Source organism: Cupressus sempervirens, chromosome 2 (genome assembly GCF_028749045.1).
Source record: "Cupressus sempervirens isolate cs-2001-9-10 chromosome 2, ASM2874904v1, whole genome shotgun sequence".
Taxonomy (NCBI): Eukaryota; Viridiplantae; Streptophyta; class Pinopsida; order Cupressales; family Cupressaceae; genus Cupressus; species Cupressus sempervirens.
Genome location: NC_143119.1, coordinates 457,521,736 through 457,537,511, shown reverse-complemented (window position 1 = coordinate 457,537,511; position 15,776 = coordinate 457,521,736). Strand labels below are relative to the sequence as shown.

Here is a 15,776-nt window from a genome sequence, read left to right as displayed (position 1 = left end):
CAATATTGGAGAATTGTGCAAATGTCAAAGTAACCTCCTCTTAGATCTCAAATTGCAAAATTTATTCCATCATATGTTTCATCACTTCTCGGTCACCATCAAGGAAGATTGTGATACTAAGATTTCAATTGCTATGGAAAGTCTTATGGATGAAATATCTCAACCCATCACATCTATGGTATGGGTTGTTCATACTCTAGAATGTGTCCCCTCTATAGCAGCACATAAATTGATCAATAGTGTTTTTAAGCATTGTGAAGAAAAACTAATATCTCATTTGCACAAGTGGGAGAAAATGGATAACAATGATAAGGGTGATGCATTACGTGAAGAGAATGAAGGCATGATTATAGGGCTTCTCCAAGAAGATTTGCTAAATCTTTTTACAACACTAACATGGAGAGAACACCTAAAAAATGAAGATGTTACTTGCATGGAACTTGTAAAGACATGGACGGATCAAGTTGTGCCCATCACCAAAGTTGTGCTCGTAGCTGAGGCACTATCTGTCGTGAAAGTTCTATTAGTTACTGAGGTGTGTCCATCATAGAAGCTATGTCTGTTGCTGAGGCTCAATTTTTCATCGAGGTTGTGTTCGTCCCCAAGGTCGTGTTCGTCACAGAGGTGGTGTTTATTGTCGAGGCTGTGTCTGTCACCGAAGCTATGTCCATCATCGTGGTCATGTCCATCACCAAGGTTGTATATCCATCATTGTTGTTGTGTCTGTCACCATAGTTGTGTTTGTTGTCATCATTGTTGCAATCTCTGTCACTGTAATTGTGTCTGTTTTTGTCACCGTCACTGTGTCTGTCGTCATGTCCATCATCGTCATTGTAACTGTTGTTGTCACCATAACTATGTCCATCATCGTCATTGTGTCTATTTTCGTCACCGCCGTTGTGTCCGTTGCCGAGTCCATCATCATGTTTTTCACCGACATTGTGTCATTCACTGACGCCGAGTCTATGTCCATCGTCAAGTTTGTGCCCGTCGCAGTAGTTGTGCCTATCGATGTCATCGTGGTTGTCTCCATCACCATTGTGTGTCTTTCATTGTGGTTGCATTCGTTGCAGTAGCTACGTCTGTTAGCATTGAGACGTTGCTCACTGCCAAGGCTCTATCCATAATTGAGGATTCAATCAGGGTTTTGTGTGCCACCAAGGTTTTATCTGCAACTAAAATTTTGTTTGCCATTGAGGTACTCTCCGTTGAAGCTTTCTCTACCAAGGCTACCTTCGCTGAGGTACTCATGGTTGGGGTTCCCTTCGTTGAGTTACTCTCTGTCGAGGTTCCCTTCACTGAGGTACTCTTCGCTGAGGCTCCCATTGTCGTGGCACCCTTCACCGAGGCTCCTGTTGCCGAGGTACTCATATCCGAGCCCCCCTTTGCCGACATTCTCACCACCAAATCTCTCTTCATCGAAGTTTCGTCCATCAAGAATATAATAGTGGTCATAGAAAAGAGGAAGAGGAAGATGTAGACTATTTTGATGTTGTCTTGTATTTACATATATTTTTACAAAGACAATTTTCTATTTTAATTTTCCTTCAAACTATCAGACTACTAACCATCAACATTCCATATGGCAATTCCATTTTGTACCCAAATTGCATATAAATATTCTTGACTTGGCTTGTTTCTTTTGTTTACTCATTTACTAACTCATTATATGCATCTCCTCAGTGAATTTTGCACAAAACAAACTGTATTTCTGTTTAAAAAGAAGCAATCTTTTGTGTTGCTAATTTTTTTGCCAAAAAGTTGTCAAGTAATCACCAATCTTTCTTTTTGGTCCTTGGTGATAAGTTGCGTGTCTTCAACTATGCATTGGGCAATTAGTCAATGCATGACATGAGTATACAAAGATAGTTTTGGTTGGAGTTCAAGAGGTTCTTGATAGTTGCATACTTTCAGTGCTGAATTTGGGAGTTCCGTTGGAATAAGAAGCATAAAAACATGATTATATAAGAAATCAATTTTTGTGCATGTCAAGTATTTAATTTCTTATGTTCAGGCCAGCATACTACAAATTGTGGTGTCAATGCTTGTGAAATACATGACAAATGTTTGTCATACTGAATCAAGCTCTTGGAAAACTATATGAATGCATAGCATATGAGATACTCCATGGCAAGTGTTTGACAAAATACCAAACAGAGAAGTCAGAATTAAAACAAAAAATATCAGGCAGCTCTTTCATGACACTTCCAAATAAAATTTTCCTAAAAATTTGTATTTTGTTCTAATGCAACATTTGTATTCCTAGAAATATTCCTTGGTAAATAGAAGTTATTATATCCTTTATTGCACCTTTTAAAAAAGGAGCATATGGCCCAATAATTAATTCAGATGGTCACAATCAAGATCCTTTACTGCATTCTTTTGTCTTTGACGATGGAAAATATAACCATCAAAATGATTGTGTAGGTTCCAGTCTACTTACAATGAGAACAGGCATATTCTAATTCTTCAAAGTAATTAACACAAACCTTTTGTGAAATGAGGAAAGAATGAATAAAATGGATGGCATTGTATGGTCCAATGAAATGAATTCCTTAGGAGAGAAACACACACTACAGGAAAAAAGCATCCTATTGTCCTTTGAGTAAAACTGAATTGGTAGGATTTTTTTAATAATTGGGAGGTACTTTCCAGCAAACAACAATCAAATTGTTGGTGACATATCAAATCTAAAATCTTTCCCTACTTCCATCTTGGAATCTCCAAGTGCATCAAGTTGGCATTTATTATGGTACTGTCAGTGTTAATAGATATAAAAGGAAAAGGGTTATTTGAAAGAATGGTTATTTGAGCCTGATTAAAAATGGAAATAGAAAATTGCTTTATGAAAAAGGGCATACACGATAATGTAGGAAGGCCATGATAGGCTAGCTAATATAAATGGAAATTCAAAAGATAATTCTCACCTATATAAGAAATTAGATAGTTGCCAAAAGCATACAAAGCAATAGCATCATAGCAATTCCTGAAAATGTAATGCTCTATAAAACTTCTTGGATTCCACAGGGATTGGAAACAAAGTAATAAATGAGTGAAATTCAAAAGATAATTCTTACCTAAACAAGCAATTAGATAATTACCGAAAGCATACAAAGCAATGGCTTCATAGCAATTCCTCAAAATGTCACACTCTATTGAGATTCTTGGATTCCACAGGGATAGTACCTGGCAGAAAATGTAACCCGCAACAAAGAAATATGTAAGCATGGTTGGGTCATCCATAAGGACAGAAAATGCTGTTCTGCGACATAGCATCACATAGAAAACTATGGAAATTTTTGAGTAACCGAATTCCTATAAAAATACAAAATTAGCTACTAAAAAGCTTTAAATTGATATAAAAAAAAATTGAACTTAAGATTGTAAGCAGTTGGAGTTTTCTAGGGAGCCTTTTTCAACCTCTTCAAAGCTGATTATGTGCATTTCTCACCATTCATTTCTTTGCAGAGAAATTGCATATCTGCATCTACTGTATTACTTCAAAGTTGCTTGTTTTGATAAAGTTAGATTACACGTAGTTGTTTCTATGTTTGATAAGCTGAAATATTGAGTATTTTGAGACCACTGGAGTATTGGAGTATGTTGGAAAGTGATTTCAGTCAAAAAAATTGAAACTACAGTCATCCTAAGTCCGTTTGGGGTAAAGAATCATGTGACTTATGACAGTAATTATTTGTTCTGAACCTGCATACAAGCTGATTTTTGTTCTCACATGGAAGAACAATTGAAGTGTTTGCCTACAACACTAATTTTGAGATGGATGATGTGTTGATAACTTGTTGAGGTACGCTCCAGATTAATTCATAATACAATGGCTTGGGATCCAAGACTTTGTGAGATTGTTAGATCGCTTCTCAGTGAAACCAAAAATGCTAATTTGGAAATCTATAGTTGCATCAGTGTAGATCAGCTAGATCATAGGAAAGCAATTTTAAACATATTTGGGATCCTAGAATTTATTTGGTTATATTGAGCTAACTCAAGATTTAGTTGAGATTTCTTGAGGGAAAGCAACCTTGGGGAGAGAAGACTATGATATCCCTGGGATGCCCTTGCTGATCTGCTTTAGTTTTTAAATTAATAAGCTATATTTTCCTGTGATTTCTTTGATGGTCTTTGAGAATAGACAGAAGTTGCAGAAGGTTTTTTTTTTGTTCTGTGTTTTTTGATAGTTTTCACAATAGTAATGAATAATGAACAATAAACATGAGAGGCGACTGAAAATAAATAAGAACATAGAGCCAAATTAGAATTGCTATAAATCGTACCAGGCAAATTTCTGATTTATAAAGCCAAATAATAAATCCAATGTAGTTCCAAGGAGCTTACATCCAACAATGATGCCAAACTGCTGCAAATGGCAGCCGTAAGACTGCAAGGAATCACGTCCCAGCTGAAAGAATCAATCTGTAATGCTGAAACCATAAATCTGCAACCTGAATCCACAATAAAGAATGGTGTACTCTATCCCTGATAGCAACGCACACTATCTGAAGAATCCAATGCCAATAATTGCTGAGGGCTACGTCCTAGCCAATCCAGAACCTGGGGTTTGCGTCCCAGATGAAGAATTGCTCTCTCAGAGCCAATTCACAAAAACAAGTTTTTCAATATGCAAAAGATAATCTTAGAATGAAGCTTCCATCTTCTTATAACCCCCTCTCAATTGCAAATCGAACCCTAAGTGTCTCCAAGTGGTGTTGTGTAGTGAAAATGTTATAATTTCTTATTTTAAAGTGGTCATGTTACTAGAAAATGACCTTTTTCCTCATAGATAGAATTCCATTCACTGAAATGCCCTGAGACCAAAGAGAAAGATTTAGAGAATTTTGAGACCTTTCCAATGAGCTATCACACCATAGGATGCGCATCTAGATGAGGCCAAAAAAACCCCTTATTACTCCAAAATGGCTAAAACTTAACCTTATTTAATTTATTTAATCACCAACTTAGGAAATATTTAAATATATTAAAATATTTCCCAAATGGTCACAAAAGACCCAAAATGACCAATCAAACATGAATCTGACCTTCTAACTTGTCTGTGACTGATGCCGAACAAGATGGGTCAACTGGTAGTCCATCCCTAAAATCTAGGGATGCTCCTAAAAAGTAGGAGACAAACCCAATCAACCAAAATTGAGTCCCAATGACTCTCCCCTACTATGTGCACCTCTGAGAGAACTGTCACTGAACGGGGAGTTCCTCCTAAAAAATAGGAATGCCTCCTAAAAAATAGGAGATGCACTCTAAGTTTCCAAAACGTTCGCCGAGGTCTCCAAATGCTTCCTAGACCACTCCTAGTCAATCCCTACAAATTAGGAATCCCTCCTAAATTGTAGGAAACTATTGTCTACTGCTCCAAACTACTTGGGAAGCTCATGCATGACTCTCAAAGCCCCTGGGTTGGTTCACTCTACGCTTTGTTGGCCTAAGGGAACCAGATAATAGATCAACCCTGCTAGAAATGTTGTCACTAAGGAAGGGCAGAAATTGGGGACATGACATAGATCGCTTCTCAGTGAAACCAAAAATGCTAATTTGGAAATCTATAGTTGCATCAGTGTAGATCAGCTAGATCATAGGAAAGCAATTTCAAACATATTTGGGATCCTAGAATTTATTTGGTTATATTGAGCTAACTCAAGATTTAGTTGAGATTTCTTGAGGGAAAGCAACCTTGGGGAGAGAAGACTATGATATCCCTGTTTACCTCATAGATTAATTGGTTAATGCACACAGATAATGAACAAGAACAGCAACAGCAATACTTCGTTTATCATTCGCATATGCCAAGAGATTCCATACAGAGCATAAGATGCTTTACAATGATCTCAGACGGGGTATAAATACTTCTCGTTGAACCTTCTCGAAGGGGTCCATCAGCTACATAACAATACTAATCTACCCGTCGGCTACAAAATCTTTACCGACAACATCATCCCCGCCCAAAAGAAAAATCGTCTCCTGGTGACTTCAAAACTAACAAAAATAGGAGACCACAAAATACAATAGAGAAAGAATATACACTAGAGAGGAGGTTGTGATCCTGAAGAATGCTGTTGCCGGCGCAATTCATAGACTTGCTCCGTCTGGATGCTCAAATCCTTTTGAATCCGTGTGTTAACATCTATGGCTACCTTCAGGAGAAGCGTTGCATCCATAGCCTGGGTCTTTGCTAACTGTAATTCTTGCTCAGTCGCTTCCTTATCCCGTAACAGTGTTGCACGCTCAGCTGCCCATGTTGCTTTCTGGCTAGCCAAATCTGCATTTACCTTTTCTCTAGCCTCCTTCTCTGTTGTCAGAGACCTCTCTGCTGTGACCCTGTTTGCTGCCCTATCCACCTCTGCACGCCTGCGAGCATAGTAGACTTCTTTGTACAATCCTTCTATCTCGTGTGCTAGCTTCTCCATGGAAGTGTTGCACAGACCCAACTCCAGCTCGTTGGCCCAATCTGCCAACATCTCTGATGTCTCGACTGCTAGCCATCCTCTGTTCTCAAAACATGAACGGAACCGCTACGAAAAAATCCCCCTGATATAAGCCCGAACCAAATGCCACTCTCTCTGCCGAGTCATAGCTTGCAATGGCACATTGTGTCCCTTCTACAGTGCAGCCCGCATAGTCCTGAGGTAATCTCTGCATTTGTCCTTATCCGACTCATAATCTTCCTTTGGCACATCATCCATGGTCCACTCCTCATCACTATTCGTCTCTACTACTGCTGTGGTAACCATGTCCACATCTGGTGCTACCTCCTCCTTCCTAGACACACCCTCCAACAGTGGAACTGCCACCTCCTATGGCTCTGATATGGCTACCGGTCCTAGAGGGACTCCTCCATGACTTGGGGACTGAATGTATGGTCCGATCTCTACAGGAATGAGCTAGAACTACTGCCTATCACTTGCTCTATCACCTCCATTCTCTCGGGCTGCTCTGACTATGCCTCTGTCAACAAGGAAGATGAAATAGTGAGCACAGCATCTGAACCAATAACATCCAAACGAACTTGGGGTTCGGACTCTGGTGCCAGCAACTCTATCAACTCTAGCTTTGCTGGTACAACAGGGTCTGGCGTACAGTCCTAGGAAGGCAAGCCCTCGGTCAAAGCTATAGGAGACACAACATCTGTCACGACCGTGGAGAAAGCAACATCTGGAGTGGTTGTCAATACAACAACATCTATTGTCGATGGGACACCCTCAGCCACTACCCATGGGACAACATCTGCCACTGTTGATGGGGTCATAACGACAGGTGCATGACGCTAACCAAACGGGGGAATGTGTGAAGTGGTGGCAAAGAAATGAAGACTAATGCTGAATCAATTGAACAAGAATAAGAATAAGCTAAAAGAAAAGGATGAAATACGCACAGCACAAGGAAATTTAATTCTACCACAGTAAGCTAAATGCGGAAGGAGGTTCCAAAAGATTGTTGACAAACACAAAAGCGCGAAAGAATTGTTTGAGGAGACTCGACAACGGGTGGAGTTGGTGGAAGAAGCAAGGGAGGAGTTTTTGAACTTGTATTCGCCAAGGGAAGAGAATCCAAACAGAAGGGAATCGACTCGCATGGCTCAGGGTGCCGAGGGAGCACAAGCGTAGAGTGAACTCTTTGTCCACGATATACTTCCAGAACAAACAAATTCTCTTAACAGCGACCCTTCTTCACCAAAAAGCATAGCTGTCGGGATACCAAGCATTGGTGTCAGGATAGAAAGCATTGGTACCAGAGTGCAAAGCGTTGGTGTCAAGATACAAAGCGTTGGTGCCAAAGTACAAAGCGTTGGTGTCGGGATACAAAGCGTTGGTGCCGAAGTACAAAGCGTTGGTGTCGGGATACAAAGTGTTGGTGTCGGAATACAAAGCATTGGTACTGGAATACAGAACGTCGGTGTTGCAATACCAAACAGTGCCCCTACACAACATCCAGTAATAATGGCAAGACCAAAAGAAAATTTGCCAAAATTTGATGGTGATGGAGCAGCCGATCCGATCTGACATTGTAAAACATGCGAAACGATTTGGAGGGCGAATGGCATAACAAATACAAACAAATGGGTACGGCAGTTTCTGACCACCCTACGGGGTGTTGCAATTGATTGGTTCGCCGATACAGATCCCAAAAGTTAACCGATTGGGACAACATCAAAAAAAAGTTCATTGCAGAATTTCAACTGTTGCGGGACGATAACAAAATTGTAGCGGAGATATACAATACAAAATAGGGGAAAAATGAAACAGTCCGAGTCTACACGAGGAAATTAAAAGACTTGATCAATAAAATGGAGAATAAGCCAGTTGATGGGCTACAAAAGAGATGGTTCATTGAAAGCCTACGCCCAAAATTGCAGAAGAAGATGAAGATTGTGCCGCTGTCATCATACACTGAAGCATGCAATCGAGCAATGAACCTGGAAAGTGAGTAGAAGACAAAAAAGAAAAAGAAGAGTAGTTCATCCGAGTCCGATGACGACGCGTCTTCAAAAGAAGAGAGTAGTGATGATGAAAAAGGCAACAAGAAGGTCCGCGCTCTCCAAAAGGATATGATTTGGATGATGAAAGAATTTAAAAACATGCAGACCAAGGGAAATGAGCTATGGTGCACCGAGTGCAAGAAAGAAGGCCATACAAAGGGATCCTGTCCGAAGGACCAATTCTGCAAGATTTTTCAGATCATGGGACATTCTACTAAGGAATGACCTTTCAATATGAAAACATAAGGACCTCAGCAAGTGTTCCTGACATAGGAGGCTTCCACGTCAGGAGGGAGCGGAAACACCAGTACGGAGGGTGTCAAGTCAAGAGGATACAAAAATAATCGGCGAGGTCAAAACAACGATAATAGCAGCAGGAGTCGAATTCAATACGATGCAAATGGCCAGCCCATAGTTCAATGCCACACATGTAATTTGTGGGGCCACTTTGCCTGTGACTGTACAATAGCAAACACACCAAAATTATTATGTAGGTGGTGCGGACCCGGCGATCATGAAGATGCTAAGTGCCCCAAGTCGGGAGTTAATTTGATCACCGTCGAGAGGGATGAAGAGGAGATTTTGGCCATCACACAGAAGCAAGCGAAAGTGTACCCTGACCTAACAGAAGAAAAGAAGAGACTAGAGGAAGTGTAGGCAGAGATTCAGAAGACAACTCAGGCAGAGAAAGAACACCTGAGGGACACTACTGGTACCAGTTAAAATCAACGATCTCTTGCTCACTATCCCTCAACTCCGTACAGCACTCACAAACATTGGTCCAGCTGCTAAACTACCAGGAGAACACGGAAGGGAGCAGGAAAGTGGAGCAAGTACAGTGAACAAAAGGGAGAAGGGGAGTGGCACAAGTGTAGAGGATCTAATGCTGCTAGCCCTCTCATCTGGACAGCATCCGACAGTCATCGAAATGGGAATTCTAGGAACTGTTTTGACAGACACGATTGTGGACGGAGGGTCCGGTGTCAACGTGATACCAGAGGACACCTGGAAAAGCTTGGGACAGCCGACGCTGTGGCCACCTACATTCCAATTATTGATGGCAGACCAGCACGGGATCAAACCGTTGGGAGTCCTCATGGCACAACTAGTGACAATTGGAACACAGTCATTCCTGCTCGACTTCGTCGTCATTCCGCTGAAGAAGAGGGTATGACGCTATTCTGGGTCGTGGATGGCTAGTGCAAGCAAAGGTTAAGCATGATTGAAAGAAGAATACTCTATCAATGGAGCGCAGAGGCAGAAGATTCATAATTGACCTGCACACACAAATGGTAGGTGAGGAGGCAGCGTCGTCGGATTCCAAAGGCGAAGGTGGAGGGGATGACGAGGGGAAGAAGAGAATGGAAGCTGATAAAGAGGGAGTATTGAGACTAGAAGGAGGGTCAAGTGAGGATGATTTAGACTCATTGAATGACCTTTTTCACTGGTAGATGGAGGATTACGAGCTCTTTTCGAGCTGTAATATGTTAAGGGTCGACAAAGTTAAGAAAGAAGAAGGAAATGAATGTCCGAAGGAATAAAGAGAAGCGGAAGAAGAAAAGGCAGTTACGACTGAAGTGAAGGGAAGAACATACAATACGAACCCAGAAGAAGGAAAGATTCCACCGTACGACCGCACAGAAAGAAAGTGTTACGTTGAACCACGAATTTAGCAGAAAGGTGCCAGCAACAAGGAAGACACATCATATGGTCTGCACAGGAAACAAAGAGGAAGGGTTTAATAGAAGCTGCAGCAGTACGGAGTGAAGGTTCTAAAATCAAGAATACAGTTATTGACGGCAAGGAGTGGCAGCCGAAGGAAATCATGGTACCGAGTGTCGAGAACAAACTAGGCAATAAAGAAAACTTGAGGGAGAGATCGTCTAACTTAAATAAACTTCAACAATCGCAAGCACAATGGGCCACGGAGGTGATACAGAACAAGTGCAAAGCATGGCACGATAAGCACTTGAAACTACACAAGTTTCAATCGGGACAATGGGTGTTGAAGTACAACGACCGGAATAAGATCAAACCAGGCAAGTTCAAAGTTAAGTGGGTCGGACCATATCAGATTCGGGAAGTAGGCAATAATGGAGCAATCAAGTTATGGATGCTAGATGGACAGGAAGTTTCAGAAACAATGAACGGGTGTAAGTTGAAAATTTATCACGTGTCAGCTAAGAATATCAAGGAGCAGTAGTATCAAGAGAGGAAAAAAAATGAAAAGAGGGAAAAAAATGATGAAAAAGTACCGTACGACACCCATATCATACGGGGTCATGCATTAGTTTGCACTGTACGGCTTGAAAGTGATCACCGTATGGTATGTAATTGACGGCATAATCTTTAAGTGTTTATGCCTCCTTTTCTAGACGATGTAGTATGGAGGGCATACATTAGTCTGCATCGTACGGCATGAGGAGTCACTTTTTAAAAAATTAGGAGGCATAGTATCAACCGTACGACCCTTTCTACCAAGCGAATGTAGTCTTCTTAGCACCATACAGTTGCATAAAGCAACTCTGGAGACACCGTATGGTCCCATATTACAAGTATGGAGTGTAATGAAGGTATCAAGTATGGCAGCCTAGAACATTTCACTATACACAGGGGTTCATTCCATTGTATGACTAAGAAAGGAGTTGAGAGGCCATACGGGGTACGGCTATGGCAGAAGTAATCCATGGTGTAGCTATACATTGGCAGCACAGAAGAAGGGTGACAGGAGGTTTTCTAAATTAAAAAAAAATTAAAAAAGTCGACAAATAAAAAATGTTCAGAATGAGTAACGCATGATGCCAAAGCAAAGGGAAAGCCATAAGCATGCCAGAAAGAGTGTGAGATCAAAAGAAAATCACAAAACAGTGTGTTCCATGCAGTTTTGTGTGGGTTTCGAAGGGCTAATTTGGTCTTGGCAGAGGGGGCGCTACCCCTCGACCCCACCCTGTATCATGCTCCCAGGACCCCGCAGGGGCACTGCCCCTCAACCCTGCTAGGGGCGTTATCCCCTAGACCCCCGGTTGTTGCGGTTATCAGTCGTGGAAGTATGACCTGAGACCTGGAGCTGTTGTAGGCATAGTGTGCCAGAGATGGAAAGATCAACGGAGCAAGCATTTCGAGAGGGGTGATACACTTAGAGTAGGGGTTGGACATGAAACTGTCTTGGTGGATGCATAGAGAGCTTGGGAGAAGCTGATCATCCAGTTGAAGGCAGTACAGTGACACTTGGCTGAGTGTATCCAAAGTTGGAAGCAGAGAAAGTAACACGGGAGGCTATCCAAGTCAGCTTGACTAAGGAACAGTATTGTGTTAGCAGAGGCTACAGATGCAATGTGGGTTGGAGACCAATTTGGTGTAGGCATAGGACGAATGTGAAAGTGATGTGGCAGATCTATCTTGTTGTAGTTAGTCAGTTAACATATTTCGTTTGTTAATTTGTCTCAGATATTTTGTAATTGTCGTCTGGAGATGACTTTTCTTTTGGGGGGGATGATGTTGTCGATAGATATTGAGTAGCCAACAGGGTGTGTGTCAGGATGTATCTTGTTGGTATATGCCCCTTCGGGAAGGTTCTTGTTATGTAGCCAACATGTTGTATGTAGCCGACGGACACCTTCGGGAAGGTTCCTCGGGATGTATATATACACCCTCCAGGTAATCATTGTAATCATCTTATGGAAGCATAATGTAATATGTTTGGCATATGCGAATAATACAAGGAGTTTTGTTGTTCTTATCTATTGTCTATATGCATCGATTCATTTACCCAAATGTTTACCTCATAGATTAATTGGTTAGTGCACACAGATAATGAACAAGAACAGCAACAGCAGTACTTCGTTTATCATTCGCATATGCCAAGAGATAATAATATGAGATAATCGTCTTAAAGACATAATAAAAATATGCAAATCATAATTGGTCCATTAAACACTAAAACACTAACTCTTCTACTCATTTTTAGATTTGACATATTTGCTAAGAGGAAGAAAATAAACATAGAGCAGCAGCAGTAGTGAGGTAAGATTTTTGGGACATTAGAAGTCAATTAAATAAATATATTTTAAGTTGTCAAATCAAATAAAAACTTAATTTAATTATTTCATAAGGTATTAAAATGATTTTAAGGAGCCCATAGAAAAATTAATAAAGTCATTTTAAGTTGAAGAGGGAAAATAAAAGATAAACAAAAGGAATATGAAGAGACAAGAAGAAGGACAACAAAGAGTCACAAGGATGTTCTATAAGAGAACATTGAGAGGCTCATTCTCATAGGCTTAGTTTATGTTAGGTTTATTATTTTCTCTTGGGGAGTTAGAGAACAGAAGATTGAAAGGTTCATTCTCATAGGCTTGGTTTATATTTGGTTTATTATTCTCTCTTGGAAAGTTTGAGAGTTGTTAGATTTCAGTTCTGAAACTTGAGGATGGAAATCTTTAAGATTTTTTAGTGGATTAGACCAAAACTCAATTCATTACCTTGGGTGGATTCACAATAGAGGACATGGCTAAGCTAATTTGTGTTCATCTGAAGACAAACGTCTAGTATTAGAGGTATTTCATATCTGTTAGGAAAAAAAAGTTGTAATGATTTATCTATTTGATGACAGTACTCATATTTGATTTCAGATCTTTGTTTCAATCTGATGTTATGTGATTTTCAAAAATAGTCTATTGCATGAATAAAAATTACTTTTCATGAAAATTGTCTATTACAATTCCCGTGAAATTGTCTATTGCGTGAATAAAAATTACTTTTCATAAAAATTGTTTGTTACATTCTTGTGGAATATTGGTAAATTTTGGAGCAAATATCAATAGGGGGATATATGAGTGGTACCAGAGTTGGTTCTCTTGCCAGCCTGCAAGGTTTAATGAGTAACAAAAGTGCAACTGGATTGCTTGAAAGGACAGACTTTATTATTGTAGAGATTTATTTACATGCTGTCAATTATAAGCCACTACAGGAGAAGCATTAAGCTTGAAGATTAATATTTTTAGGAAAACATTGAAGAGCCAACGCAAATATTGGCCATATATTCTATACATATTTAAAAGCTATAAGTTAGGGATAAATATTTGTATTGTTCTATCATACCAATAACATTACAGCACTATTAAAATTAAATTTTCATTCAGCTAAAGTTTTTTGTCACAAGAAATAAGGTATCGCCATAAGTTTGTAGTTTGCAGAAATAAAGATTGAGGATTAATATTTATCTGAGTTTTCAAGTATCGGTTCAATATTCAAGTGTGGCCCAACTTATATTTAACTAGGTTTTTCCATTGCACATACTTTGGAAATAAAATATTTAATATTCAATGGAAAATTTGATATTTGGTAATTCATGTCCATTTAGGATTTTCGATAATATTTGAGCCTGAGGAGCCAACACTTTGGTTTCAAGTTATAGCAGGAGCTCTCCATAATCTCAGCAGCTATTGTAATATTTTATCGATCTTATTAAGCTCAAATGTCATATACAATGGTTGGGGATGAAATGGTAGTTCCATCACACATAGGGTGCAAAATAACATTTATCTATAGTTTTCTCAATTTAATATGACATTATGATTGGACGGATTCTAGAGTAGCAAGCATTGTTCTGATTTGATAAGTTAAAGAAGCTTATTGCAGTGTATGTTGTGTACAGTAATGTGGGTTATACAACTTAAAGAGAATCATATTTTAGAACATTGTTTCTATTCACAGATTGTGGTTGGAGAGAGTGAGAATTTTGGTCTGGGAGTAGGGGCATTTCTTCACTGTCACATTCATCTATTCATACTGTTAGAATTGGGCGTCTAGCAGAATTGTTAGTTATGTTTACCGTGAGGCATGTGGTTGAAAATGAAGAAAAAACCTTACCATTGCACACAGAGTTGGCTTGTTCCTTTCACTTGTTTCAAATTTTTTTGTGTGTTGATAAACTACTCAAAGATATATATCCCTATCAAGTCTCAAAACTAGAAAATAATATCATAGGCTTCTTGACGAGTCAATTGGATGTTACAACTGGCATCACACTGTGTTTCTTGTATATGGGAATTGAAAGTGTCATGAGTCCTTTTTATTCAACGCTAATTAAGCGTTGGGATGTTTGAGCTCTTGGATAGCTTTAAAGGTTATAAATAGAAGCTTTAAGTCCGGTTTCCAATAAACATTTTTAGTAAAGAATGTTGTTATCTTCTTATGGAAGTCTAGTTCTAGTTGCTAGACTCAAGTGTATTATAGTCATGAATTAATCTTCTTGTGATCTGAGTGCTAATTACTTCAGAATATTGAAAACATTAAAATTGCATTAGTAAGGTTTAACCAGAATAAAAGTGGAGCTTCTTTTTTGCAAACATTAATATTTAATAAAAGAACTCCACAACTGAATCTCTTATAAAGTATACCTTTCAAAGTATTTGTTGACATGTTTTGGTGTTGAACACAACAAGAATGTTATAGTTGACAATTTGTTTGACAATATACACTAATAGTTGTGGTTTGTCAAAAATTGGGTCACAACATGGACAGTACTTTACAATGGTTATTACAACCACCTAAAGCTTAACTGGGTTGTAGCTAAGATAAATAAATGATTGGGAACGTAGCATATGTAATATCCCAAGGTGATAGTTCAATGCTGAGATATAATTTTGCTCAAACAATAAGTTATAAAATATCTTCCACTGAGTGTTAACCCAGAAAGTTGAAATTCACAGTTCACAATGCCCGAAATTGCACAAACAATTTACTAAGAAATGCACACATATAATTATTTCATTCAATAATACTTATGTAGATGTTCAAAAGTTAACTACAGCTACAAATGGGTCAAACACCTAGATCAAAACTTTTACATAACATACCCTAGTCTACAATAGTGTAAATGATAGGACAAAACTTGGTTTAATTGGTCACCATTGCTTGATGCATGTATCCATTGCTTATCAACGACAGTTATGCAATTTCCTCTTATAAAAACAATGTCAGGACCACTAGGGATGTTGCTTTGAAATTCAATCTCTACTCCTTGCTAGGAATGCCTAAGCCGACACATGCTTTCAAAACCAGCAAGTGTTGACTTACGTAGTCTCAGACAAAAGATGCAATCATCCTTCTGCACAAAATAGACAGTCACATGTGAAGTTTGGAACAATGCTGACTCGCTAGGACTGTCATCCAAGATAGAACCAAAATCTCTGTCACATACACTATAATGTCCCCTTTTTAGCATTCATAGCATGATGTTGTCGTTAGCCTATTTCCCCACGGTCCCATA

General features: G+C 39.3%; 1 protein-coding gene across 1 annotated transcript in view; it reads right to left on the bottom strand.

Moving 5' to 3' along the window:
• Positions 1-15,776, bottom strand: part of LOC149573025 (organic solute transporter ostalpha protein (DUF300)) — a 290,493-nt gene that overhangs the window by 186,813 nt on the left and 87,904 nt on the right. The window contains exon 4 of the mRNA XM_089814171.1: positions 3,078-3,186. Coding sequence (XP_089670297.1) covers positions 3,078-3,186 — 109 coding nt within the window. The remainder of the gene's footprint in view (positions 1-3,077; positions 3,187-15,776) is intronic.